The sequence below is a fragment of the Channa argus genome, chromosome 13 (assembly GCF_033026475.1).
Source record: "Channa argus isolate prfri chromosome 13, Channa argus male v1.0, whole genome shotgun sequence".
In the NCBI taxonomy this organism is placed as follows: Eukaryota; Metazoa; Chordata; class Actinopteri; order Anabantiformes; family Channidae; genus Channa; species Channa argus.
Genome location: NC_090209.1, coordinates 27,187,098 through 27,213,830, shown reverse-complemented (window position 1 = coordinate 27,213,830; position 26,733 = coordinate 27,187,098). Strand labels below are relative to the sequence as shown.

The 26,733-nt window shown below is 39.9% G+C and overlaps 1 protein-coding gene across 3 annotated transcripts in view; it reads right to left on the bottom strand.

The window, feature by feature from the left end:
- Nucleotides 1-2,381: 2,381 nt before the first annotated feature.
- cacna1fb (calcium channel, voltage-dependent, L type, alpha 1F subunit) overlaps nucleotides 2,382-26,733 on the bottom strand; it is a 40,790-nt gene continuing 16,438 nt past the window's right edge. The window contains exons 18-51 of one of the 3 annotated variants that reach the window (XM_067528187.1): nucleotides 24,935-25,010; nucleotides 24,749-24,827; nucleotides 24,491-24,551; nucleotides 23,595-23,697; nucleotides 23,132-23,261; nucleotides 20,006-20,065; nucleotides 19,824-19,930; nucleotides 17,381-17,468; nucleotides 16,046-16,153; nucleotides 15,767-15,819; nucleotides 15,530-15,676; nucleotides 15,242-15,443; nucleotides 13,881-14,039; nucleotides 13,688-13,798; nucleotides 13,222-13,305; nucleotides 12,926-13,054; nucleotides 12,773-12,838; nucleotides 12,588-12,679; nucleotides 12,174-12,333; nucleotides 11,959-12,086; nucleotides 11,589-11,685; nucleotides 11,300-11,402; nucleotides 10,322-10,423; nucleotides 10,107-10,237; nucleotides 9,289-9,420; nucleotides 9,080-9,137; nucleotides 8,209-8,428; nucleotides 7,942-8,052; nucleotides 7,729-7,865; nucleotides 6,462-6,568; nucleotides 5,899-6,097; nucleotides 5,406-5,477; nucleotides 5,217-5,317; nucleotides 2,382-4,754 (exon numbers count right to left, since the gene is read on the bottom strand). In XM_067528187.1, the coding sequence (XP_067384288.1) occupies nucleotides 4,491-4,754; nucleotides 5,217-5,317; nucleotides 5,406-5,477; nucleotides 5,899-6,097; nucleotides 6,462-6,568; nucleotides 7,729-7,865; nucleotides 7,942-8,052; nucleotides 8,209-8,428; nucleotides 9,080-9,137; nucleotides 9,289-9,420; nucleotides 10,107-10,237; nucleotides 10,322-10,423; nucleotides 11,300-11,402; nucleotides 11,589-11,685; nucleotides 11,959-12,086; nucleotides 12,174-12,333; nucleotides 12,588-12,679; nucleotides 12,773-12,838; nucleotides 12,926-13,054; nucleotides 13,222-13,305; nucleotides 13,688-13,798; nucleotides 13,881-14,039; nucleotides 15,242-15,443; nucleotides 15,530-15,676; nucleotides 15,767-15,819; nucleotides 16,046-16,153; nucleotides 17,381-17,468; nucleotides 19,824-19,930; nucleotides 20,006-20,065; nucleotides 23,132-23,261; nucleotides 23,595-23,697; nucleotides 24,491-24,551; nucleotides 24,749-24,827; nucleotides 24,935-25,010 (3,977 nt within the window). In that variant the 3' untranslated portion in view covers nucleotides 2,382-4,490. The remainder of the gene's footprint in view (nucleotides 4,755-5,216; nucleotides 5,318-5,405; nucleotides 5,478-5,898; nucleotides 6,098-6,461; nucleotides 6,569-7,728; nucleotides 7,866-7,941; nucleotides 8,053-8,208; nucleotides 8,429-9,079; nucleotides 9,138-9,288; nucleotides 9,421-10,106; nucleotides 10,238-10,321; nucleotides 10,424-11,299; nucleotides 11,403-11,588; nucleotides 11,686-11,958; nucleotides 12,087-12,173; nucleotides 12,334-12,587; nucleotides 12,680-12,772; nucleotides 12,839-12,925; nucleotides 13,055-13,221; nucleotides 13,306-13,687; nucleotides 13,799-13,880; nucleotides 14,040-15,241; nucleotides 15,444-15,529; nucleotides 15,677-15,766; nucleotides 15,820-16,045; nucleotides 16,154-17,380; nucleotides 17,469-19,823; nucleotides 19,931-20,005; nucleotides 20,066-23,131; nucleotides 23,262-23,594; nucleotides 23,698-24,490; nucleotides 24,552-24,748; nucleotides 24,828-24,934; nucleotides 25,011-26,733) is intronic. The other 2 variants (XM_067528188.1, XM_067528189.1) reach the window with 2 other exon arrangements.

Below are 26,733 nucleotides of genomic sequence, written 5' to 3'. Positions count from 1 at the left end.
GCGTGATTGGCTGCGAGTTAGAGTTGAGACGCTTCCGGTCAGAGAGATCTCGTTACTTACAGTTACACTGTGGAGTAATTTGTTACTAACATGTTACTGTATCATCACAACAAGTACACTACAAACTACAAGTCCTGCTGGAAACAGGAACAAACAGATGAAACCCATCTGAGACTCACCTGAGATACACAGATTTATATTTTATATGTATTCCAGTAGAATGTGTGTAGAATATATGTACTATAGTGTAGATAACATGAGTTCAGGTGTAAAAGAGTCAAGTGTAAAAATGAGAAAAGGGAGAATATAGTAAATATATACTGCAGGATGTTAAATTACATAAATATTTGAACTCAGTTGGTACAGAACTTGTCAACAAAACACAGGATCAAACTAATGAAAAAATTGATTTAACATTTTAATATTAATCCTGTGATGATGGGTTCATAATACAGAGTAGTTCCTCATGTGGCCAGAGCACAAACTGTATGAGGTTTTGTTGAGGGATTCACATGGGCCTGGTGAAAGTGTGTGTGGCACAGTTCCCCACCGGACCACTCCCTTCTCCACCTCCTTCCACAGGTGCTGATTAGAGATCTACAACTTTCTAATGACAAAACAACATTAAATCAAGTAAATGGGGTTTAACCATCATAACTGTCAAAGTTTTAGCGCAGAACCGTCAAATTTTCCTTTAACCACAGCAGCCTCCTGCATTCAGCCGTAAACTGCTGCTCAGCACCTCCTGCAGCATTGGAGAGCTACTACACACACAAGAACAAGCTACTGAGCTTATTCAATGGAGCTGATTGAATGATTCAGCAAATTAAATGTAAAGAAGGGGGATGTGCTGTGTACGCAGCTGTTTCTGGTGCTAAAAATATGTTCACAGGAAACAAGTTTTCCTCAGAATCACATGGCTGAAGTTGACCAGATCCCCAGGCAGAGACACACAATGTAAAGACTGTTTCCAGATTTTGAACCTCTGTAATTAAACTCTTTAAAGTAACAACGCTGAAGCTCACTGATTTATTAGAATTCTCTACGTAATATACAGTATACAGTGTTAAAGTAAAATACTGAGATTATTCTAAATGAATTACATACTGCAATTATCCACTAACTGCAAGATTCTATAATGGCAGACAATGATGTAACCCTTGGATCTGTGCAACAGAGCTTCAATCTTCAAAAACTATCAACGCCACCATAAAAAGATCTTCATTTATACGACATCTGATAGAATTTTGAAAAAAGGATAGGCTTTGTACCTTGGGATAGAACCTTAGAACAGTAGTTCCCCAAAAAAATCCTCAGTATTTTATGTCATAATGTAAAAATATAGTATTTTTTAAAAGACATATAACTTAGTATATGTAGGAAAACGGTTTTTTAAAGAAAAATCCACATAGTATACTACTGTGTACAAGTTGTTATTGTATAGTATGTTGTAAAAATTGTACCATTATATATTGTCGTAAACAAGTATGACTACTGCAATAATCAAAAATAGAACAGAATGTTGTATATGCATTTGTTACTTCTAGGTTGGACTACTGTAATTCCCTACTTTCAGGATGCCCCAGTAACTCCCTAAAGAGCCTGCAATTAATCCAAAATGCTGCAGCAAGAGTGCTGACTGGAACTAGCAAGAGAGATCATATTTCAACTTCACTAGCTTCTCTCCATTGGCTTCCCATTAAATGTAGAATAGAATTTAAAACCCTGCTTCTTACATATAAAGCTCTGAATGATCATGCTCCATTTTATATAGAAGACCTCATAGCACCATATCATCCCAGTAGACCACTTCGCTCTCAGAATGCAGGCCTACTTGTGGTTCCCAGAATTTCCAAAGGTAGAATGGGAGGCAGAGCCTTTAGCTATCAAGCTCCTCTTCTGTGGAACCAGCTCCCAGTTCAGATTCAGGAAGCAGACACCCTCTCTACTTTTAAGTCTAGGCTCAAAACCTTCCTCTTTGATAAAGCTTATACTTAGTTATAGTTATGCTGCTATAGGCTTAGACTGCTGGGGGACCCACCCCCCAATGCACTGAGCTCCTTTCCTCCTCTTGACCATCTCTCCTCTCCTCTCATCCCGCAATTGTCTGTCCCTTTCTGCAGGTGTCCCCGGCTTTGGAGCTTTGTGTTTTCCAGTGTGCAGCTACTGGTCCTACCAACCTGCCTGATGTTTTGTTGTTGCTTTTCATTGCTCTTTTCTTTTCTTTTCTCACTTTCCAATCACCCCATCCGGTCAAGGCAGATGGCCGCCCACCCTGAGCCTGGTTCTGCTAAAGGATTCCTCTTTTTGGATTTGTTAGGTTCTCTCTATACATCTTTACAGTTTTGACTTTATTCTATAATCTACGTGCCTTGAGATTACTTTTTGTGAATTGGCGCTATATAAATACAGTCGAATTGCATTGAATATAACGTAAGCCAGTGTAGTATGTGATATGTGATATTTTGATTAAATGTCGTGTATGTTATAAATTATACACCATAGTAAAGTTTAGGACACGGAGAAGTCAAACAGCAGCTTTGTTTTGTTTATTTGAGGCAAACCAGGGTTTAGTGCAGATTTTCAGCTCAACTCTCAGCGTCTCAGGAGGATCTTTCAGGACCCAGGAGCAGAATTAAAGAGCCCTTTACTGATGGGACACTGTATAAACTGGTGAGAGAACAAATTCAACAAACAAAAAAAATCAGGACACAAACATCACTGTCAAAACTTAGAGGAAACCATTCAGTTCTTTATGTTAGAATGAATAAAAAACGTCAAACATTAAAAAACGAAACTCGCTGAACACTTTGTCTGTCAAAAAAAGACACAAATATTATCAGTATCCAGTTCAACATCAGCTCCTTTTATGACAATAAAAACACATTAATAAAATATCAGAAATAAATCCACAAAGCACAGCATCAAAAGACGTCAGTAATCCTGATTGCAAAACCATGTCTGAGCACTGATGCTCAGTTAACAGGATGACATCTGCAATTCAATATAGATTAACAGCAGGAATCAGTGAAATGTTCCATACCACTAAATACTAAATATAAAACCCCAATTCCTAAAGACTTGGGACAATGTGGGAAATGTAAATAAAAACAGAATGCAATGATTTGCAAATCTCTTAAACCCATATTTTAGCATTTGACAACTAATTAGGTTAATTGGCAGGAGGTCAGTAACATGACTGGGTATAAAAGGAGCATTCCAGAGAGGCAGAGCCTCTGGAATGTAAAGATGGCCAGAGGTTCACCAATCTGTGAAAAAAAACTAATTATAAAATTGTGGAACAAGAAAAATGTTCCTCAACAGAAAATTGTGAAGACTTTGAAGATCCCACCATCTACGGTATATAATATTATCAAAGGATGCAGAGAAGGAATCTCTATGCACTGAGACAAGGCTGAAGATCAAAACTGGATGTGTGTGATCTTTGGTCCCTCAGGAGGAGCTGCAATAAAAACAGGAATTATTCTCTACTGGACATCACTGCATGGGCTCAGGAACACTTTCATAAATCAGTCTGAGCACAGTTCACTCTGCAATTCACAAATGTAAGTTAAAGCTGTATCATGCAAATAAGAAGCAATATGTGAACACAATCCAGTAACACTGCATCTGGGTCGAAGCTCATTTAAAATGGCCTGAGGCAAAATGGAAAACTGTTCTGTGGTCAGGTGAAATTGCAAATTCTTTTTGGCGCCGTTTCCTGTAGGCTAAAGAGAGGGACCATCCAGCTTGTAATCACAGGTTATCACAGCTTGTACACAGGTGGATCAGGTCATGGTCAGACCCCCTGGGCATCAGCTAGAATCTTGCATTAGACAGGAATGAGACAACATTCCTCTCCTATACTTCAGCAACTGGCCGTTGTAACAGACCGTTGTTACAAGAAGAGGGGATGCTACACAATGGTAAACATCATCCTGTTCCAACTTTTTGAGATGTGTTGCTGCCATCAAATTCAAAATGAGCTAATATTTTCCATGAAATGGTCAAATCTCTCAGTTTCAACATCTGATATGTTGTTTAGGTTCTATTGTGTATATTATATAGGTTGATTCTGTTTTTAATTACATTTTACACATCATTACAACGTTTTTTGAAATGGGGTTTTAGAACTACAATACCACAGTACTGCAATAGTCTTATAGTAAATTTGATGTTTCCAGCGTATAAGCACTGAGTTTATCTCAGGTCTGAAATTCATATAAAATATATAAAATGGTGAAAAACCTGGAAAACTGTCATCAGCCAGAGAGGCAGAAATGCATTATGGGAACAGATATTAAGACGGGCCTTGGACAGAGACAAAAGGCTCCTTACTCTTCCCACGTGAGATCAACTCCTCCAAAATGCTAAACAAAAACAACATCTGTTTAACCTTTAAACCCCGCCCCTTTCTTTGTCTCTTCCTCTTTGTCTTGATGTCCGGTCAATCAAAGCCGACAGTTCTAAACAGCACTGATGCCCCAGGGTCAAAATGACGTCACACAGGTCATTTCGTCAGCCAGCTCATCCTCGTCACGGCCCGTCCTGATTGGCTCCTCGTCACTGTAGAGCGCAGTAGGGTCGGCGGCAATGCCGCCAAGGAAACCGTGACTTCCAGAGCCAAGCAGGTCGCTGGCTGCTGACTCCATCTCATCCACAGTCATGTGACAGGCATCTGCGATCTCCCTCTTCGCAAATGCCACAAACTTTGGATCTCGAGCATAAAGGCCAAGACCTTCTGAGATCAGAACCTGCAGAGACGAGAGGCAGCAGGACTTTGGTTTGACTGTTGTGTGGGGTTTCCTCTCTGGCTCCACAAAGATCAACCAAGAGGGACGTAAACAAACACGTCACTAATAAACTGTCATGAAGTTGATTGTTAACTGAAGTGTTAACTTGAACCTTTAGTTTGAAAATTGTTTTGAAGCTGCACTGACTTAAGTAACAGTAGTAAATCAGTCCTCAATGTCCCCTCTCCTGCTCAGTCTCCACCTCTACCTACCCACTGCATATTACCTGGATCAGGCGTGTTCTGTCAACCAGCAACTGGTAGATACCAATTGGCTTTGCCTTCCCTAATCTAAGATGGTATCTTCCAGGCTCTGACTGAGTGAACACACCTGATGACCTGCATCAGGTGTGTTCACTCATCAACAGCTGGTTACCCCTGCCTCAAAGAGTATCACTGATCAGTGTCAGAACACTGTTCTCACCGCTTCCACCAGGCTGTCGGCCGATCCTCGCTTCTCGCTCAGCTGAGCCCCGAGTTGGGAGGGAACTCTGAGGGTGGTGTAGGCTCTGTATGGTGGAGGAGCTGCAACACAACAAACAGATGTTTGGTCCCAGTTGTTATGAACGTTACACAATGTTTCCACAATGTTCTGAATCTGTCAAACACTCACTATTCCTACCTGGTGTCCCTGCAGGACCACCATACCAGGCTGGTCTGGGGGCTGCCCCTGTCACACTGACACCTGATGGACAAGAAAAGATGACAACAAGCTTGGTTTACAGTCAGATTCCAGTTTATTAGGTAAAGCTGTGTGTAAGCCAGTACAGCAGCCATGTCAGTTATCAGTGGACTGTTCAAGTCTTAGAGATAGAATGTTAGGGAACATTAGGAGCTTCCTTTAGAACCACAGATATCTGCGTTTAACTAATCAGGAGATGTCCAATTTTTTTCCAACAATATTTTTCATCATAGTTTTTGAAACTGTTCATTATTAATCCAAAAGTAATATATTTGGTTCTTTCTCATCTCTTGGGGACAGTTTTTGTCCATTTGAATCATGGAGTTTTAAAGGACATGGACAGAAACACTTGGTAAACCTTTTGGTATCTGTGGCGACAAACCTGCAGCAGTATATTATCAGGCTCTGAGCCCAGTGTCCTCACCTCTCCCTGCTCCTCCCTTCTTTCCCTCAGTCCCATGTCCTCCTCCTCCCCCCCAGGGTGGGCTGCCTTCCTCCTCTACCAGGATGAGAGGAGCATAGAGGAGGCGACCGCGGCGAGGACACGGGTTTGCCCAGGATGCTGAGGAGGACACAGAGGAGCGACTGGAGGACTGATGAGACTCATAACTGCCGAACATCTGCTGAGGAAGAGGAGGAGGAAAAGTTAGATTTTACAGAGGAGTGCAGCGACAAGAGAACTCAGTGTGAAGTGGTCATGTGAGCAGAATCGCACGATTAGAATCTTTTCACACGAATACTTGAAACTACAAGTGATCAAAGCTGCTTTAACTCCTCCCATCACCTGTTCAGTCCCACCTAGAAGTGAAGACTAATCCTGTCTTCAAAATAGTGTAAACTAGTGGCTGTGTTTACTGTGTTTCTGCTGTGACTTTCTTCTTCTCCTGTATTATCAGTCACTTAAACATAGAAACATGAGCAGAGCTTAAATTACTTCATTCTGGTTCACGTGTGTAGGTGTATGTTAACTGAGTGTTTGTGTGTTACCTGTGCACGGCGTGGTGGCGACGTCGGGTGATATGTCCCAGGGATTGGCAGGTCATCGTTGCTGCCCTGTCTCCTCAGACACTGAATGTTAAATGATGGTTTCCGACCTATTGAATGACAACAAAGCAAACACTCACCTCGCTTAGCTGTCAGTGATGATGTCATAGTGATGATGTCATGAGGCAGACATAAACTACATTATAATCTGTGTAATGTATAGACGAGAACAACTTTCATCAAGTCCTCAGATCATTAACCTATACAAAGTACAGGTATCATTACCAAGATTTTTTGAAAGTCCTCCTTATGCAGAATGACTTGGTAATATCAGGGAATATTATTGGATTACAATTATTGATCATTGATGTGTTAGTCACTGTCATGTTGCAGCTGGTAAAAATGAAGCTGATTTGAATGACCTTATACACTGTTTTCATTATCCTATAATAAAAATTATGTGAATTACTTTACATACTCCTGCTGATGTTTATACTGTATGCAGTTTATTAATCTGATCCTGAAAACCTGTAGTTACCTACTACACCTAGGTGGTACCAGGTAGTAGGTGTACCTACCTAGTACCTATTAGTTAACAGGTACATTTAGGGGAGTGAAAGTACACCATTTTTTTTCTGAAATGTCATTAAGTAGTGAAGAATGAAGCAACAGAAAGTGGAAATACCACTTTAGTGTACTTCCGTACAGTACTTATGTTTCACCACTGCTTTAGTTACTGTACAATATTTATGTTACTGTGTTTATTTTCATTTACCTCATTACTGCACACATTCACATTATACTGAACAATAATAAACTTTTTTTCTACTGTGAATGCTCCACCATAGTAATTATATCCTAATTTTTATTATAATATTATACCGACTTCCATCCTCAAACTTCAAAAATGTTCAGCTTAAAGGATATTGCCCGCATAAGGCTTTTTAAGATTTAAGATTTTTAAAAATTTATATACAATTAGAAATCGAGGATGACATCACAATTGTCTTTGAAGTTTTCAAAGGCTAACTTTGAAGTTTGCCTAACCAGTATATAAGGAAGTGAGATTTCATTCCAACTATTTCAGCTTTGCTTGGAAAATCTTTTAAGCTCCAAAGCATTCACAGCGCATTTTCTCTTTGGAAAACCCTTTTTCTAGTTTTGTTTTATTGTTTTATTTTATTGTTAGTGTTTCTGCTACTTAATGTACTGAAGCAACTGTGACATCACAGTGGTCAGGTATCAGGGGGATTGTGGGATATCCTCTCACCTGTGGGTGTGGCAGGAAGTAGGCGTCTGCGAGTTGTCCTCCTGCCCTTGCTGTAGTTGTTACCATAACTACTGTTGGTGTAAGCACCATGGCCGTTGTAGTGGTCTCGGTAGAGAGCATGATCATCAAGGTCATGTCTGAGAACACAGAGACACACAGGTCAGTCTATCTGTCTGTATGTCAGTCTACCTGTCCCTCAGTCTGTTAGACTACCTGTCTCTGGATGTGATGCTGTCATTGTCTTCCTCTCTGCTGTAGTAACCCTGCTCTCCATAAGCCTCCACGTCTTCATTCCTCCAGTATCTGTCCCTTGAGTCCCTCCTGCTGAAGGAAACGAGAAATTGAGTTGGTTGAAATTTAGAAATAAAAAATATTAACCTGTGGAAAGTATTGCATCAATATAAAGTTCTCATTACAACCACAAGCCGAACAGATTACTCAAGGAAAGTTTTTCTACTTTGAACATATTATTCCCCATACCTTCCATGTCTGTAGTAGGATGGTCTCTTGTGTCCATGTTCCAACAGGCCGTTCTTCACTGACGGGTGGCATTGATGGTGATTGACATATGATCTTACGTTTTCTCCAAGACCAAAATGTTCATCATGTTCACTGGAGTTCTTCCTCTTGGTAACGGAACCGACCCGGTGGATCGGACCTCCATTTAACACGCTGCCATCACCGCCGACACCACCAGGACCTGCCGACGGAGAGTAAGGTAATTACATAACACATGAACAGGGTTGTTTGGTTTTACTTGTCCTGTTTTAGTTTTTCATATGTTTTATATTTTCTTCTGATAATAGGATATCAAGCTGCACCGAGGACCATTAAAAAACTGAAGCTGTCCTAATTTCTACCTTTACAATATTATCATAAAGTCTCTATTTTATAAATTTTCATGCTGCTTTGTAACATTTATGGTTTACACATCATGATGATTTGAATTTGGTTATCCCAGAACAAGAACTAGTTTATATGACAGAAAAATCACCAGAATCAATTCTAACTTGAAAATTCATCAAAGTAAGAACAGAGATGTCATAATTCATATTATTTAAGGTTTTAATTCAGAAACATTTCTTCCATTAAAGTTATTTAAGTTCCAATCAACATTTTCATTTTGGCTTTTTTATGTTGGAAATGAGAATTTAATTTACATAAACAAAAATATCAGAATCAGAAATGCTTTATTAATCCCTGGAGGGAAATAGCTTATATGCGTTTCAGTCTTACACCATTTCAGTAGAGACACATGAACACATTCTAGTAAAGTCTACAAATATTTCTCCTAAAATGATTTAACACAATGTCAGCTTTTATTTCATCTTAATAAAAAAATGTTTTTTACCAGTAGGTGTGAGTAAGGAGCCTCGTCGACCTTCCTCTGGACCCAAACCATTTTCAGCCTGAGACAAAAAGAAAACTTTCTAGCTTTTCCATCACATGCCACTTTGCAGGACACTGTTGACTTTAAATGTACAGATCTTGGACTTTATATTATGATGTTAAGTCTAGTTCAGTCAGTGTGTAGTTTCACCTAAAAGGTAAAATAAAGACCTGATATGCAGCATTATCCTCCAAGACTTCACCCTCCACTATAGCCTCCTCCTCCTCTTCCAAGTCCTCATTCAGAGCCAGACGCATCTCTGGACCCAGATCCTGCAGAGTCTTCAGACCAGCTTTACAAAGCTACAAACACACACAATGTAGAAACTGCACACAGCTTTAAGCACAGACACACAAACCTGGTGACACAAGTTTACATGTGCACAAAACATAAAAATTATCAGATTTATTCAATCATTTCCTCTTTAGTCTCTCTTTTTAAATCATAAGCAACTGCAGATCTGTTCACAGTGTAATATTCTGATCAAAACACTCCCACAGGTGATGATAAATAATCATTAATACACATGTTGTTCCTGGACCACTTTGCTGATCAGTCCATCAGAACCTGCAGACATACAGGTATACAGGTGTTCTTCTTATTCTCAGAGTATATGATACATAGAGAAGTGTTTGACAGCTTGGTTGTGTACAGAAAAACTACATAAAAATAAATATACTAGAAAGACTGTCTCCAGATTTCTAAAGAAGTTTAAAGGAATAGATGATTATTTCATTAGTTAATGTGACTGAGGTGAACATCAGGTGTTTTCGGCAGTATTTCTGTCAGGTTGTGATTTTCCACAAGTATGAACATCACATAACTACATTATACAGCAGTTGTATGATCAACAGCAGCAGCTGCCACCTATCTGTGCCAAATCAATGTGCAGACCACAAAATCTGCAGTGAAGACCCAGAAGCCTAAGGACAAAAAAAGTTGCTCAAAACACTGCTGTAACACTAACACATGAGTCAGACAGACAGACCTGGACAGCAGAGGGGTTTGTGCAGTTGGACTCTCCAACCAGAACTCCTCTCTCCTTCCTCTTTCTGAACTTCCTGAAGTAATCCTGGATCAGGAAGGTGGCATAAAACTTCCCAACTGTCACTTCCTCCTCTGCAGGAGGAAACAGGAGCAGTTAGACAGCAGTAGTTCCAGCAGTATCTGTGCTAGTAATAGTAGTACATGTATTACTGATACCTTTGTGTGGTGGTATAACTTCATCCAGTAATTTTGGTTTCATTCTCTTCCAGATCTTCTTGATAATCACCCTCAGCTCCTCGTTCTCCTGCTCAGGGATACCTAACAACAGTCCACAGGAGCAGACTCCAGCTATAATGAAGCTGAGTACTGTGATCACACCTCTACACAGTGTTCTCATCAACATCTACTGATACTGATACACACAGATGGTGTTGTTGTTTTCCACAATTAATCACATTTAGTAGAGTAAGGTGTGATTCATTTCATTGTAACTAGTCTGATTGGAGCAGTCACTTCCTGTGTGACGTACACATCAATACAATTTGTCACATAACTGTATTGTACATAATCACACTCTCTTTGCCCTTAAACCTTTGAACCTTCAATTACAAGAAAAATGGGACCACAAAACCATTTATGGAGATTGTAAGTCACCTATAAAAACAAAAACAAAATAGACACAAAATCATTGCAGAAATCAGTTAAAATCCTCAGACGTCCTTTGTAGTAAAGAGTACCTTGTAGTTAAAAAAACTTCAGTATGTGCCATGTAATATTGGGTCAGATACAATTTTATTTAGTTTACTCTTACACTTACAATATAAATAATCGTCCAGTTTAATGGTATTATTTGTCCCACAACTTTGTATTTTTCGTCCTTTTACTTACGTATTAGTATGGTTTGTACTGTGCCGGGTAGTTTTACATCAAGGTGAACTGTGAATTCAGTGCTATGATGCTGTAAGCTGTGGCCTACTAAGCTTTACCAAGTGTCTAAGAGGAAACGGACATGGTCTCATTAGCCCAGTCTTTATATTCTTCACACATTATATTCTGCAATGTTGCTGCTTTTTATCATATATTATGAAAATACATGAGTCAATATGCAGGCGACAGCATGTCAGTGTTAATGAGCTATGAACTGGTCACATGGGGTAGGTTAAAGTTCTGGTTAGAACATGTCCTAGCAGATACCTTCAGTCTTGATCTTGAGGGCAGTGCGAACCAGAGCGAAGAGTGTGGCGTTAAAGGTCACCATTCCATCAGCATTCAGAGGCATGTTCATTGCCACCAGACGCTGTAAGAGAAGTAGAAAAACTGTTTTCTTTCAGAAAATGACTCCTTACTGCCCCAACTGACAGTGAGTGACTACAAAACTGCAAATGAGTGAATATGTTAGCATTTAGCATCATGAATGTACAACACAGAACAGCAGATGACCCACACTGGAGTCCTGTGGAACACTGGGAGTGATGTGTTTTACCTTACAGGCTACTCTGTGAGGACAGAGCTTCCCAAAACCCAAAGGAGGCTGAATCCTCCTCAGAAGAGCCACAACGTCCAGGTGTTTGATTCGCCCCCTGAGACAAGACAACAAAGAACATTACCACACAGCAAGCTAAGCATTGCAGTCCAGAAATCCCTCAAACCATCAGGCACTGCAAACCAACTCTGATCATTCTTCACATTTTCTTTTCACCATCACATTATTTTAGTCTTATTAATGAATGTTCCAGGGATTGGAACTTATGTTGGTGTGGAACAAGGTAAAGCAGGTTCCCTTAGTATCTGAGCAGAGACAGTACATCAGGAAAGAAATTGAGTGAAAAAGTTTTGGTATAAATGAGTCCTACTTGGCCTCTGGATCATATTCAGACCAGATCCTCTTAAACTCGTCCAGATGATGTGGTCCCAGAATCGACCAATCACGTGTCAGATAGTCAAAGTTGTCCATGATGACAGCAACGAACAAGTTAATGATCTAAAGGAGAGAAGAACAGTCAGTGTTGTGTGTGTGTGTGTGTGTGTGTGTGTGTAAACATTTAAATGTGAGAGTGTGTGTTCTGACCAGAAAAGCACACAACATGAAGAAGCTGATGAAGTAAACGATGGCAAAGTTGCTGCCGCAGCTTAACTCTTCTCCTGGTTCGTAGTCTGACTCGGGGTCACAGCGTTTACCTGGAAGACTGGCGAGCATGATCTCCTGCCACGCTTCACCTGTAGCACACCTGTGGCAGACACACACACAAACACACACACACGCATGAGTAAAACAACCAGTGCACAAAATAAAACGTTACTACTGCTTGTTTGTTTCCATTTCCCTGAATAAAAAAGAAAAAGAGACCCACAACTAAACCCTGTGGGACTCTACAGGTGATTTTAGCATTAAAATTATAAGCAGTAGTACAAAGAGAGAGGATGAGGAAATGTGACAGCATGAGGAAGAAAAGGCACAGGTACAGAAAGAGGAGGATCTGACCTGAAGAGGAGGAGAACAGCCTGAGGAAAAGTCTGGAAGTTGTTGTTTCTATTGATCTGAGTGTGATCTTGCATTGCGATCTTCCCAAACGTCTGATGGATAGCGAAAACACACAACTGTGATCTTCATTCTTTATGGCAAAGTAACATTTTGTAAACTTTGACAGGAGCCTTTACAAATGTTACCTGCATGCCGATGACAGCATAGATGAAGAAAATCATGGCGATGAGCAGAGCGACATATGGCAGAGCCTGAAGAGACAGAGTGAGAGATGAAGATCAGAATTTCTGCTGCTGAGCCTTGGACTGAGACAAATCCCTGTTGACTTTGCCACTGACCTGCAGGGATTTGATGAAGGTCCACAGAAGCGTACGAATGCCCTCCCCTTTACTCAGTAGCTTGACTAATCGCATCACTCGAAAGAGGCGGAAGAAAGTGATGGACACCCGAGAACTGTCCTCTCCACTCTGACAAGACAAGAAGAGTATGTTAATAACAATGCAGATAATTTTTGTTTTTTTGTTCAAAAATAGTCAAATCTAATTATTAATCTTAATAACTGAGAATGAGCCATTTATTGTGCTAGTCTGTCAAAGCAGAATTTGTCCTCAGCAGCAGCTGTTTGAGGACTCACACTGAACTCAGTGACGACAATGTCAACCACACTGCCAACCACGATCAGAGCGTCAAACGAGTTCCACGCGTCGACAAAGTAATGCTGCAAGAAAGAAGGTTTTGATTCAGCAACATTGTGCACAAAGGAAATGTGAGAAGCTGAGGTATAAAACTGAACTAATCTAACAGTGCAGCCTTTTTAGTTTTTCTTCCATCTGAACTAAATGTCTCATTGATGAAGCAAATTTTCTGTCTCTCAGTGAACAAAGTTTGATGTGTTGATCTTCTGATGCTGTGCTCATTGTTGAAGCCTTATCCTGATCTTTGAGCTTCATTTGAAGAAAATGCATGCAGATCTGAGCTTCATGCAAAAGAGTCAACGTTTTCACTAATTAGCTTTAGTATGACTTCTGACCTAGAAATAGTTCATAATCTGAAATACGTTCCTTTCCAAACGTGTTACATGTTTTCTTTTGTTTTCTTACCCTGAGTCTGAGAGCCAGCAACTTCAGCAACATCTCCACTGTGAAGAGTCCAGTAAACACCATGTTAAGGATATCCATGATGTCACTAAACGTTTTTGACTGTTCGTAGTGCTGCAGGAGACAAGAACAGATTCAGATTTTCTCTGTTCACTTTAACATGAATTGTGGTTAGAATCACAGGAAACATAACAACCTGAACAGCCAAAGTGACGGTGTTGAGCAGGATCAGGACAAACATGACGTACTCAAACCCTGTCGAGTTGATGATATACCAGAACTTATACTGGACCGGGTTCTTTGGGATATAAAGTTTCAGCGGCTGAGCCTTCAGGGCATACTCCACACATTTACGCTGCAACACAAAGGGTTAATACACACTCAATGGTCAGTAAATGAGGTACACCAGCTAAAACTGAGTCAGTCTAATCTACATGCTGCAGTGTACTCTAATTCATGTTCAAACTGTTTCACAGTTCACAGGAGTTTGTGCTGCTGTAGAACTGTACAATGATACTAAACTTGTAAGTCGCTTTGGATAAGTCATTTATCAGGCACTTTCTCTGCTAAATGAACACTGTAGAAAGGGCAAATAAAAAGCGAAAACTGTGATCAATAAACAATTTAATACATACAGTCAAGGTAAAAGTTTCCTCTTACTTTGAAATGGCAAGAAAAGAGTAAATAAATAACATAACAATCAAGATAACTTAATGCACATTAAGCTGGCACAAATGTTCTTTTATAAGAAATAACAAAAATGATCAAGGAGTGTAAAAAAAGTTATATTAAAATAGTATATGAGTGCAAATGTTTAACCCCATTGATAAATTATCTTTGCTATATGAAAATCATGTGCCTGATCTTTAAAAAAGATTAAACACTTATTGATTGATGAGTTGCACCCAGTGTGTTAAATTGTATTTACACTTTAAACTAACGTGTATAGACCTCAAAAGGCAGTTTAGTTTCAAGCAGTTTGCTGAAAGCTAGGAAAACAATGGGATCAGGAATAACCAAATTGGTAAACCTTCATAAAGCTGAAGAAAGATTCAAAACGTTTCAAAGAGTTTAGTCACATAAGTACCAAGATTAGTCTAAGGATGTCATTAGGTTCATCAGGGGCCACTGCATTAAGAACTGACATGGTTCTGCGAAATCGCCGCATGAACTCAGGAAAACCTCTGAAAACCAGTCATTAAAGTTCCACAAAGACTCCAGTCTCCAGCTCATTTAAAATGGACTGAATTGAATTGGAAACTGTAGGGCATAATATCCAAAATAAGCAAATATTTTTCAAAGTGCAATGAATTTCTCAGTTTAAACATTTGAATGGTGTCTGAAAGACACCATTCACCATTCACTGGACCCGTTTTATTTTATTATTATTAATATTGTTCATGACTTCCCAATGGAAGTGGGGTTTGTACATCAAATTTAGATATTAGTTCTAGGTGATTTAAACCTACATCAAAATTCAGCTGACCAAAAAAGGCCAAAGGTTATTTGTTGAGGTTGAATCAGAATCAGCTGCTGCTTCACTGCAGGTGTGTTTACCTGGTTCTTGTCAAGTTCACAGTTCTTGTACTCCTGCTCTCCCTGCTCCCTGAAGGTAATGATAACAAAACCTACAAAGATGTTCATCATGAAGAAGGCGATGATGATGATGTAGACAATGAAGAAGATGGAAATCTCCACCCGGTAGTTGTATATGGGACCAGAGTTTTCCCCGTTGGCATCAATGGCTTTGTACAGCAGACTGAGGGGAGACGGGTGGAGGGGGATCAGTTTACCGTCAAGCTTTATGTTTACAACCATTATCATTGTTTTTTATTGAATACTCACGCTGGCCAGCCCTCAAAGGTGGAGACAGTGAAGAGTGCCATCATACCCATCAACACATTATCAAAATTAAAGTCACTGTTCTGCCAGATCCTCTCCCTGACCATGGGATGGCTCACATCTCCATCTTTATACACAACAAAGGTCCCTCTGAACACACACAAACACAGACACACACACACTTCATATCTCTGCATTTCAAACAGAAGCTTGTTTCCCTTTGAGCAATTTACAACTCACTTGCACTGTTCAGGAGTGTGTTTGGCCTCGTCTGTACAACGGTAAAATTTACCCTGAAATACACACATCACAGTTAAAAATTTTGTCAAACAGCAACAGATTCTACTCAGAGAAACAAGGAAATTAAGTTAAACAAGCCAGATTCAGAGTGAACTGCTGATGGACATCTCTCCTCTGGCTAAATGATCTGTATTCAGTATCTTCTCTGTCAAATTCAAGTTGAAAGAAATAATTGGTGTGAAATATTTAATATAACAAAGTCAAAAGAGTCAGTGTCACCTTGAAGAGCTGGACTCCGATACATGCAAACATAAACTGCAGAAGAGTCGTGACAATCATGATGTTTCCGATGGTCCTGATGGCCACAAACACACACTGGACTACATGCTGAAACACACGAAAACAAACACATTTATATTAATTTCTGTAACGCCAAGTAAATGTCAGAAATGTCCATCACATCCGTTCTGAGTCGAACATTGTGTCTCTGGATGAAAGAAAAGCAGGAAATCCTCTGACTTATGAGGCTGGAATCAGAGGAAAATTGGTCACAAACTAATTAATTTTGCTTAAAAAGTAAAATCCATAAAACAGAAACAAACTCATAAAATTTTGAAGCTGACCTTTCTCATGTTTCTAAAGCTACAATTTTAGAAACTTTTCATTTTCACAGCGCCTGAGCATCATCTGTTAAAAAGAAACACCTGTAATCAGTGGCTGCAAGGTTTTGGATGTTTTTGTGATTGTTGTGGCCTAAAATTTCTGATTTGAAATGTTTTGGTGTTTCTATGACATTTGAAATTGAAAGTCATGCAGGTTTCACTGGGGAGTGACTGAAGAATTTGTTGCGACTGTAACATAACAAATTCCTGGAGTATAACACGGCTTTTATTATTGAATGTCTTGTACTTGCAGTCACACAATTAACACTCAGCTAATCAAACAAATGGTGATCGTGCTTTCAGCTCTGTAAAGGTTATCAGTTCCAAGTCAAGACCATCAAGTGCCAAGTTAGACCAAGTATATCAGACTCAGAAATCCTCAGGTCATGACAGCAGATTCCCAAATCAAGACTAAAACAACATCAAGTCATGACATGTGCGTCCTAAATCAAGTCTAAAATCAACCAACAAGTGTTGAATCAAACTTCGGTGAGGATTAACAAATCCAAAGGTGAGATCATTTAACAAACCAAGTCAAGTCATAAGTTAAACCAGAGAAGCTTGACAAGTCTTAAGTCATGAAAGAAAATTTCTAAATGAAGACCAAAGGTTCACAGGACAGAACTAGAAAGTATGCAGTCAAAACTTAATCCAGATAAACTTTATGTCAAGACCATGCTGACCATGACTTAAAGAAGGCAGTAGTTCCACATCCTAAGTAAAGACATAAGTCAGGGCCAACACTTAACGACAAAGACAGGCAATCAGTTCCAGGACCATCAACTCTGAAAGTCAAGTCAGGTAAACCTCTGTCGGGAACAGTGGGTCCTGAGTTAACTGGATGAGATCCCTCAGGTTTATTTTTGGTTAAATTAGTTAACCTACATCTGAGGAGCAGGATTCCTGTCCAGCTCCCTCACAGACACTCAAATGTCCATCAGTGTGTCGTTACCTTGAGTCCTTTGGCCCTGTTGATGGCTCTGAGAGGTCGGAGCACCCTGAGGACTCTGAGGATCTTCACCACAGAGATCGTACTGGAGCTGCACACACAGACACACAGTGGGTCAGTGTGTACAAGTCATGGAAGGGCGAGTGATTTTCATGTTCTCCCAGCAGAGGGCAGCACATACACATCAGTTTATTTGACTGATTTTTGGGAAGTGGCAGTGGCTCAGTTGATAGAGTGGCTGCGTACCAACCATAAGGTTGGGGATTCGTGCCCTGCTCTTCTAATTTGTAAGTGTGTACACTAATACTGTACCTCCTACATTCACCACATTTACAAGTCATTATTTAAAGCAAATTAACTTCATCATATCGGAAAACATCTGAACATTTAAAATTTCCAGTGCTATGTGTAAGTTAGCATGGCAGCTAATGTCAGCTAGACTACTGCTTAACTGCTTCACTCTGTGGAATGTTAACCTGTTAGCTTCAACAGGACACTAAACCCCCAACAGCCTCAGTCCCGGTCCAAAGCCAGGTAGAAATTTGGAAGCGTTGCAATAGGAACGAAACTGTGCCAAAACAACATGCCGACCAAGAATCCACTGAATTTATGGGATAAGCCAAGATGACAAAAAAAAAACAACAAACATGTTAACAACAGAAGAATGAGTGCTATTATTTTCTAGGCAGTTTCTAGCACCTGTTCCCTTCCCTTTTACCTGAATCAAAGTGGTTCAGCAGACTGGCCAACAGGAATGAGGAACTCAAACTCAGAACGTACCCAGTAAGTGACTTCAGAGGGGTTTTGGTTTGCCCCCCCTTTATCTGTTACAAATACGCGCAGGTTGGGGCAGTTTTATCTTCTTTTTTATAACAGATATTTAGTTCTATTAAATGCAAACTTTAGTTTTTGTCTGTGAAGTTTCATGAGCTAGAAATTTCTAGTTTCCCCAACATGAGTTTGACCGAAGTCTGTTAATTGTATTGTTTGCTAACAGTACTTTTGTTCTTTTGGAAATAATTTATATTCACTCATTCTACTGCTAACTTTTACATGTACAATTACTTTCCCATTTTAATAATTTCGTCTCTATACTTGTTCTGTTCGATCTTAGTGCTTCATTCGATACCATTGATCACAACATTTTATTACAGAGACTGGAACATGAAATTGGAATTACAGGAACTGCACTAGGTTGGTTTAAATCTTATCTATCTGATAGACTTCAATTTGTTCATGTTAATGATGAATCCTCCATGCACACAAAGGTTAGCTATGAAGTTCCACAAGGCTCTGTGTTAGGACCAATACTTTTTACTTTATATATATGTCTCCTTTAGGCAACATTATTAGAAAACACTCAATAAATTTCCACTCCCATGCTGATGATACCCAGCTATATTTATCTATGGAACCAGATGAAAATAATCAGTTAAAAAGGCTTCAAGCCTATAAGACATAAAGGCCTGGATGTCCCACAATTTTTTACTTCTAAACTCAGACAAAACTGAAGTCATAATATTTGGGCCCAAAAATCTCAAAAATATGAAGTCCAACCATATTGTTGCTCTAGATGGCATAAGTCTGGCCTCCAGTACTACTACAAGGAACCTTTGAGTTATTTTTGACCAGGATTTGTCCTTCACCTCACATATTAAACAAATCTCTAGAACAGCCTTCTTCCATCTATGGAAGAAGACACTCTCTCTACTTTTAAGTCTAGGCTCAAAATCATCCTCTTTGATAAAGCTTATAGTTAGTTATAGTTATGCTGCTATAGGCTTAGTCTGCTGGGGGACCCCCTCCTCTTGACCCTCTCTTCTCTCCTCTCACCCCACAATTGTCACTACTGTATGACATTAACTCTTGTGTGTTTTCTTCCGTAGTTATCTTTCTCCTTCTCTGTCTCCCTCTCTCTGTCCCTTTCTGCAGGTGTCCCCGGCTTTGGAGCTGTGTGTTTTCCAGTGTGCAGCTACTGGTCCTACCAACCTGCCTGATGTTTTGTTGTTGCTTTTTGTACTGTTTTTCTTTTCTCTCTTCACTTTCCACTCACCCCAACCAGTCAAAGCAGTTGGCCACCCACCCTGAGCCTGGTTCTGCTGGAGGTTTCTCCGTTAAAGGAAGTTTTTCCTCTCCACTGTTGCCTACGACTTGCTCAAGGGGGATTTGTTGTGTTTTCTCTACACATCTTTATAGTCTTGACTTTATTTGTAAAGTGTCTTAATTTGACTTTATTATGAATTGGCGCTATATAAATAAAGTTGAATTGAATTGAATTGAATCAACTCCAGACTGTTTTCTGCTAAAATGGACACTTTTGTTATCTGGTGGTGTTTTATTGTCCAACGTTTCTCCTAAAAATACTGATGTTGGACATTTCATAACATTTGTCCAATTCTTAATTTGATTAGTACATAAAGGAAAAGAAATGAGATTTGATATTTACTGCAGGAAGAAGGAGACAAGTGAGACGCTGACCACCAGCAGATCCAACAAGTTAAACCAGTTTCTGCAAAACGAGCCCTGATGAAGAAAAGCTCCATGCACCGTCATCTGTTACAAAAATGAAAGACAATGTTAGCTTCCAGTGGGGATCAGAAGACAAAGAACAAGTGAATGTTAGTTTACCTTTAACAGGATCTCCACAGTGAAGATGGAGGTGAAAGCATAGTCTGCATAACCCAGAATCTACATGAATGAACAAGCACACAGTAAATGCATGCATATCTTACCAATAGTTTACCAATAAACCCTAGACCTAAACATAGTTATCATTTCAGAGCCTTACACAGACTTTCACATCCACACTGGAAAACTCAAAAAACACTTCTATTTGTTATTTTGTACCGACCTCCAGTCCCTTATTCAGAGTTTTTGACTGAATTCTCAGATTTTCTATCTGATTTAGTGCTTAGTATAGATAGTCATTATAAAAGGTGACTTTAACATTCATGTAGATGCTGACAGTAACTGCTGCAACACTGCGTTTAATTTTAATTAGATTCAATTGTTTTTTCTCAAAATGTAAATAAACCCACTCGTTGTTTTAGTCACACCATAGAACTTACATATTGAATTGAAGCGGATAATTTACCAGTATTTCCTCATAACTCTCTTCTGTCTGACTATTTTCTAATAACATTTGAATTTACAATAACGGACTATACCGCAGTTCCACTGTAGCAGGAGCTCCACATTTTTACAGTTCCACTGTAAAAAAAATTTTATTTACATTTTTACAGTTCCACTGTAAAAATTCCACTATAGTAGGTTCTTAAGTGAAAAAGTTGTAAACAAATTTAAAGGAATTATTATTTTATCATCTGCTTCACCATATGTAAATACAATGGAGAGTAGCCACCTTAATCCACTGCTATGCTGATGATACCCAGCTATATATGGAACCAGATGAAAATAATCAGTTAATAAAGCTTCAAGCATGCCTACAAGACATAAAGGCCTGGATGTCCAACAATTATTTACTTCTAAACTCAGAAAAAAGACATATTATGTCCAACCATATTGTTACTCTAGATGGCATAGGTCTGGCCTCCAGTACTAGTGCAAGGAAGCTTGGACTTATTTTTGACCAGGATTTGTCATTTACCTCACATATAAAACAAATCCCTAGAACAGCTTTCTTCCACCTAACGAACATTGCCAAAATTAGAAGCATCCTGTCTCAAAGTGATGCCGAAAAACTGGTCCATGCATTTGTTACTTTTAGGTTGGACTACTGTATGTCCCTACTTTCAGGATGCCCCAGTAACTCCCTAAAGAACCTGCAATTAATCCAAAATGCTGCAGTAAGAGTGCTGACTGGAACTAGCAAGAGAGATCATATTTCACCTTCACTAGCTTCTCTCCATTGGCTTCCCATAAAATCTAGAATTTAATTGAAAACCTTGCTTTGTACATAAAAAGCTCTGAACTATATATCCATCATATATAGATGACTTCATAGCACCATATCATCCCAGTAGACCACTTCGATCTCAGAATGCAGGCCTACTTGTGATTCCCAGAATTTCCAAAGGTAGAATGGGAGGCAGAGCCTTTAGCTATCAAGCTCCTCTCTTAACTTTGTGTCCACTTTCTCCTGTAGTTCTCTTTCTCCTTCTCCGTCTCCCTCTTTCTTTCCCTTTCTGCAGGTGTCCCCTGCTTTGGAGTTGTGTGTTTTCCAATGTGCAGCTACAGGTCCTACAAACCCGCCCGATGTTTTGTTGTTGCTTTTTGTTGCTCTTTTTATTTCTTTTCTCTCTTCACTCTTCACTCACCCCAACCGGTCAAGGGAGATGGCTGCCCACCCTGAGCCTGGTTCTGCTGGAGGTTTCTTCTGTTAAAGGGAGTTTTCCTCTCCACTGTTGCCTAGGGCTTGTTCAAAGGGGAATTGTTGGGTTCTCTCTATACATCTTTATAGTCTTGACTTTATTCTGTAAAGTGCCTTGAGATGACTTGTGAATTGGCGCTATATAAATAACATTGAATTGAATTGAATACTATAAATATACAGAAGAAAACTAATTCTGTTCCACATTGTACTTTAACTGAATTGCTCTGTCCTTTGAATGTGGTGCAGTGCAGAAACAATGTTAGGAAATTCCATGAAAGTCTCCTTAGATGTTAAGAGAAGGGTTTTTTACCATGTGTTGTATATTCACCATCTTTAACAGAGGTAGCACAGTCTTCGGTTATTTTAACAATTTTCAATGAGCCCATATCAAAACAATCTCAAGACAAACAGATCCCCATTGAGATCGACAATTCCAGATCAAACAGGGGCAGATCTAGAATTTCTTTATGATTGGAGAACATGCTCCAAATAGTGTACCACATTTTAAACTCACATTTAAAAACCTTTTTGGAAATAATAAACTGTATTTCAATAGACTAATAGAGTGAACTGTACAGTGAGCACAGTCAGTTTCCACTGGTAATTTCCACTAATAAAAACTGGTAATTTTCTTTTTGTGTGTTACCTTCTTTAACCCAGGAGTCACAGACCTAATTCTGCTGAGCCGCACACTTGGTGTCGACCACAGCGCCTGGGTACACGTTAGCCCGTCTTTGTTAGCTTAGCTACAATACTACACTGTAGTTAGTAAAATACATTCACTTGTAGCTGTTTTGATTCATTAGGTCCAAATTATTGTGACTAACAATGTCATGTTTTATTAATTTGCAGTTTACTAGAACCTTTATTCTGATTATTTAATAGCACAGCAGGTATGGTTACATACACAAAACCAACTCGCTGTCGCCATAACTCAGGTTTCCTGGTACCACCTAGGTGGTTCACTTTTAACCAGGTTAGCTCACCAAGGTCATGTATGCTGTAATGATTTAAAACAGAGAGTTTATGACAATGTGACATCAAAGCGTCTTTAAAGCTTTTATTCTTCTGACAATATGACGATAACTGGAACTTGTGTTTCTGTAGCTTTTTGCACAACTTCACTCCAGTAAACATGTTGCTCACAGTTCACCCAGCAGATAAGCATTGTTGGTAGCACTGTTTTATAAAATACTGCATTTATGGTTGACACAACTTCACTTCTTTCACACAAATTAATTTGTAGCCTGAGGAAAACCACCTGATAACCAGCTTGGTGATATTAGGTGCTCGATGTGTAACCAGACTTCTTGGTCCAGTTAATGACAGGTTCACCATCAGGGAGTTGCTCATCTGAAGTTCCCCAGTGTTACCATGCTGATTTCTACAATCTGGCTTGAGCTTGTGATTTTGAGACTCACATTGTTCCTGAAGGAGTGGGTTCTGATTGGATCCTCAGCAGCCAGTGAGCAGCTGCTGAGAATGATGAAGACGAGGATGAGGTTGGTGAAGATGTGGTGGTGGATCAGAGTGTGACAGGCCACACGGACACTGCAGGCAGGAAGAGAGAGAGCATTGTTCATTACACATTAAAGGTGAGATCAGATCTTCCATGCTTCCTAAAACAGTCTGATTCTTGTCCAAATAAAACACAGTGTTGTAATCATCAAAATACCACTAAGCATCTAGTTTGATCAGTTTCTGCTCAGTTCAGAGGGAAAATTACAGTGAGGAAATGAACCCGAAGGAGAAAAGGCTGTGTGACTAAAACCCAGTTAAATGGTACAAACATGGTATACAATAAAATAACTGCAATTTGTGACATTTGTCCTATAAATGTTTCTGGACCATCCAACATGTTACAATTCTGTTGGAAAGACTTACGGGTTTGTTTTGCTGAGGCAGAAGAATGCACTGCCCTCTGGGATTGGAAGAACCTTCTCTTTGGGAGGAGCAAGATCAGCCATCTTTAACTGGACTCCTCCATCTGACAGGAAAAATCCGATCCAACAGAATCAGAACATTAATGATCAGTGTTCACAACAACAACAAAAAAAACAAAAAAAACAAAACAACTGATCAAAGCATTTGTTTTTTCTATGTAATATGTATTGCAACTAAGGATGTCCCAATTCCACTTTTGTGACTACTTCTTTGATATTTTCGTGTGTTCTTCTGCCAAAACTAATATGGTGGTGACCATGTTTTAAAGAAACAAAATAAAGAAGAGGAACAAAGCACAGGTTTGAGGTGAGATCCTGGATGAAGATGAAGAAGTTCAAAAAAGTTCAGGTAAAGCTGTTGTTACTGTACATCTCAATCTTTTGTAAATATTAAACATGTTTAAAATTATCTTTATGAGACTGACTGTCAGTAACTGGATCTTCAAACGCCAGCAGAGCAGAGTTTGCAGTCTGCTTCAGTTTTATAAAACACCTTGTGAGTCTTTACATAGCTTGTGTTGTTTTGTAGGACCTAGATTCTGGAGGAACGTTATCTTGTTTCCACTTTGTACTGTGTACCACTGTGTATAGTAGAAATGACAATAAAAGCCACTTGACTTGACTTGACTTGACCTTCAAACCACACACATTGTTCCACCTCCAATTTCCTGCTAATCTAATGTGAGGTTAATGAGTATGAGTACACCAAGGCAGTATCAGATCCAAAAGCTTATACTGGTATCGGTATCAAGACATGCTGACTACAACCTTCACACTACAGCAGCAACTTCCTAGTCAAAATTCAGATTTTAATTTTTGATTGTAATATTTTCTCACCATCGTCTCCTTCGGGAAGCTCCTCTTCGTCCTCGTACTCTGTGTCTTCATCAACATCCACCTGCAGAGACAAACAGTAGTGCAGGGGTGGAAGTTTTTAGAGCCAAGGAACTGTTAAGTTCTCATTAACGAACGTAAAAATACTCTGTAAAGATGCTTTCAGAGTCATAAACATACAGGTTTATCAGCAAGTTGTACTTAAATCATCTTAAAACATAAAACTTAAAACATTTCTTTGATGCACTGACTCATGTTCACCTTGACTTCTCCTTCAGCCTCCTCCTCCTCCTCCTCCTCCTCCTCCTCCATCTCCTCCTCTGCTTCCTCCTTCTTCTTACTGCAGAAACAACAAAATGCAGTTTAAAGGAAAGTTCTTCTCCTCCTTTGACCACATCAAACATTCGCCCCATTTTATCTCCTTCCAACAGGCCCTCCTGCACTCACTCCTTCTTCTTGTCGTCTCCGTCTCCTCCGGCCAGGTTGTCCACAGCAATGGCCAAGAAGACGTTCAGCAGGATGTCTGACACATGCTAAGGACACCCAGCCACATTTTACACGCCCAAATGTTCCAGAGTTCAAACTCATGCAAATGATACAACATGAAAAGTGTCTTTGCTGAAACCAGGAACCTCAGTTTCACTGCTCAAAGGCCACAGCTGAGGTACAATTCCATTTTAACTTTCTTTATATTGCACCAATTCACAGCAAAGTCATCTAGAGACTTGAGCATCTATAGGCAACTCCCTTTACCAGGAGAAACCTCCAGTAGAACCAGGCTCAGGGTGGGCGGCCATCTGCCTTGACCCGTTGGTGTGAGTGGAAAGTGAAGAGAGAAAAGAAAAGAGCAATGAAAAGCAACAACAAAACATCAGGCAGGTTGGTAGGACCAGTAGCTGCACACTGGAAAACACAAAGCTCCAAAGCCGGGGACACCTGCAGAAAGGGACAGAGAGAGGGAGACAGAGAAGGACAAAGACAACTACAAGAGAAAGTATACAAAGATTTAATGTGATACAGTGAAGAAGAGAAAAGAAGAGGAAAGGAGCTCAGTGCATTGGGGGTTGGGTTCCCACAGCAGCCTATAGCAGCATGACTATAACTACTATAACCTTTATTAAAGTGTTGACTTAAAAGCAGTGTCTGTCAGGATCCCCAACTTCACTTCCTCCCTTATGACTTTTATTTGCAGCCACTTCCTGTTTCCTGGTCCCGTCACATTTTATCCGCTTTTCTAATCACCGGTAATCAGTTTCACCTGCTCTCAGCAGTCTGCTTATACACCTCCTCAGTTCCCCTCACCCAAGCTGACAGATTGTCTGCTTTGTCAGCGCGACTTTTCAGCCTTCATCAGAGTTCATCGTTACTATCCACAGTTCGGACCACGCTATATTTGTTGACCTGACCCTGCCTGCCGCTCTGGTTTCGTGAGTACCTGCTCCCCATTGACTCTCTCTGTTGCAGACTATACAAATTGCGCTAAGGATTATGAGTACTGCTAAATGCCCATAAGGAATCAAGATCATCACGGACCCTTGTACCCATGTCATTGTAAGGAGAATGCTTTCCATGCTATGCTGATGCTTTGATTCACGTAATGCATATGTATTTGCTAATCCATGTGATTACCTGCGTGTGAAGCTCAGACAATTCTGGAATTAAGTGATTGCTCTTGGATGGAGTTTGATATTGTGTCACTAAGAGGATTTTGGAGTTCTTTTCACATCAGGGATTGGAGATCCACCACAGCTACGTTCCATGCACTCACTACCAGACCTGATCTCTGCATCATGGACCCAGACCACTACATCTTACCCAGTGGACCCTTCCCCCATCGTTCCCCTACCCTTTCTTCAAGACATTCATTCCTGTCACATCTACAGATCTATCCACACTGCCAGGACCATATTCCACTCTAACCCCGTAAGATCCCTACCTTCCTTCAGCTCGTCCCCTCAAGCACTCTAGTAAGTCTTGTTTAGACTCGACATCCCACAAGTCAGTGCTAAGTACTCATCTGTGTCTCCTCCCTCATAGACTGAGATCAGCGCAATCTAGCGAGTCAGAGGACTTCCCACATCATCATCCTGCTTTGCCAACAATAACATTCTATAATAAACATTATTAGAATTGAGAAGTTGTCAAGCACCTTATTGTGTCCAACCCTAAAACTAGCACTTTACAGTGTCTGCTTCCAAAATCTGAACTGAGAGCTGGTTCCACAGGAGAGAGCTTCGTAGCTAAGG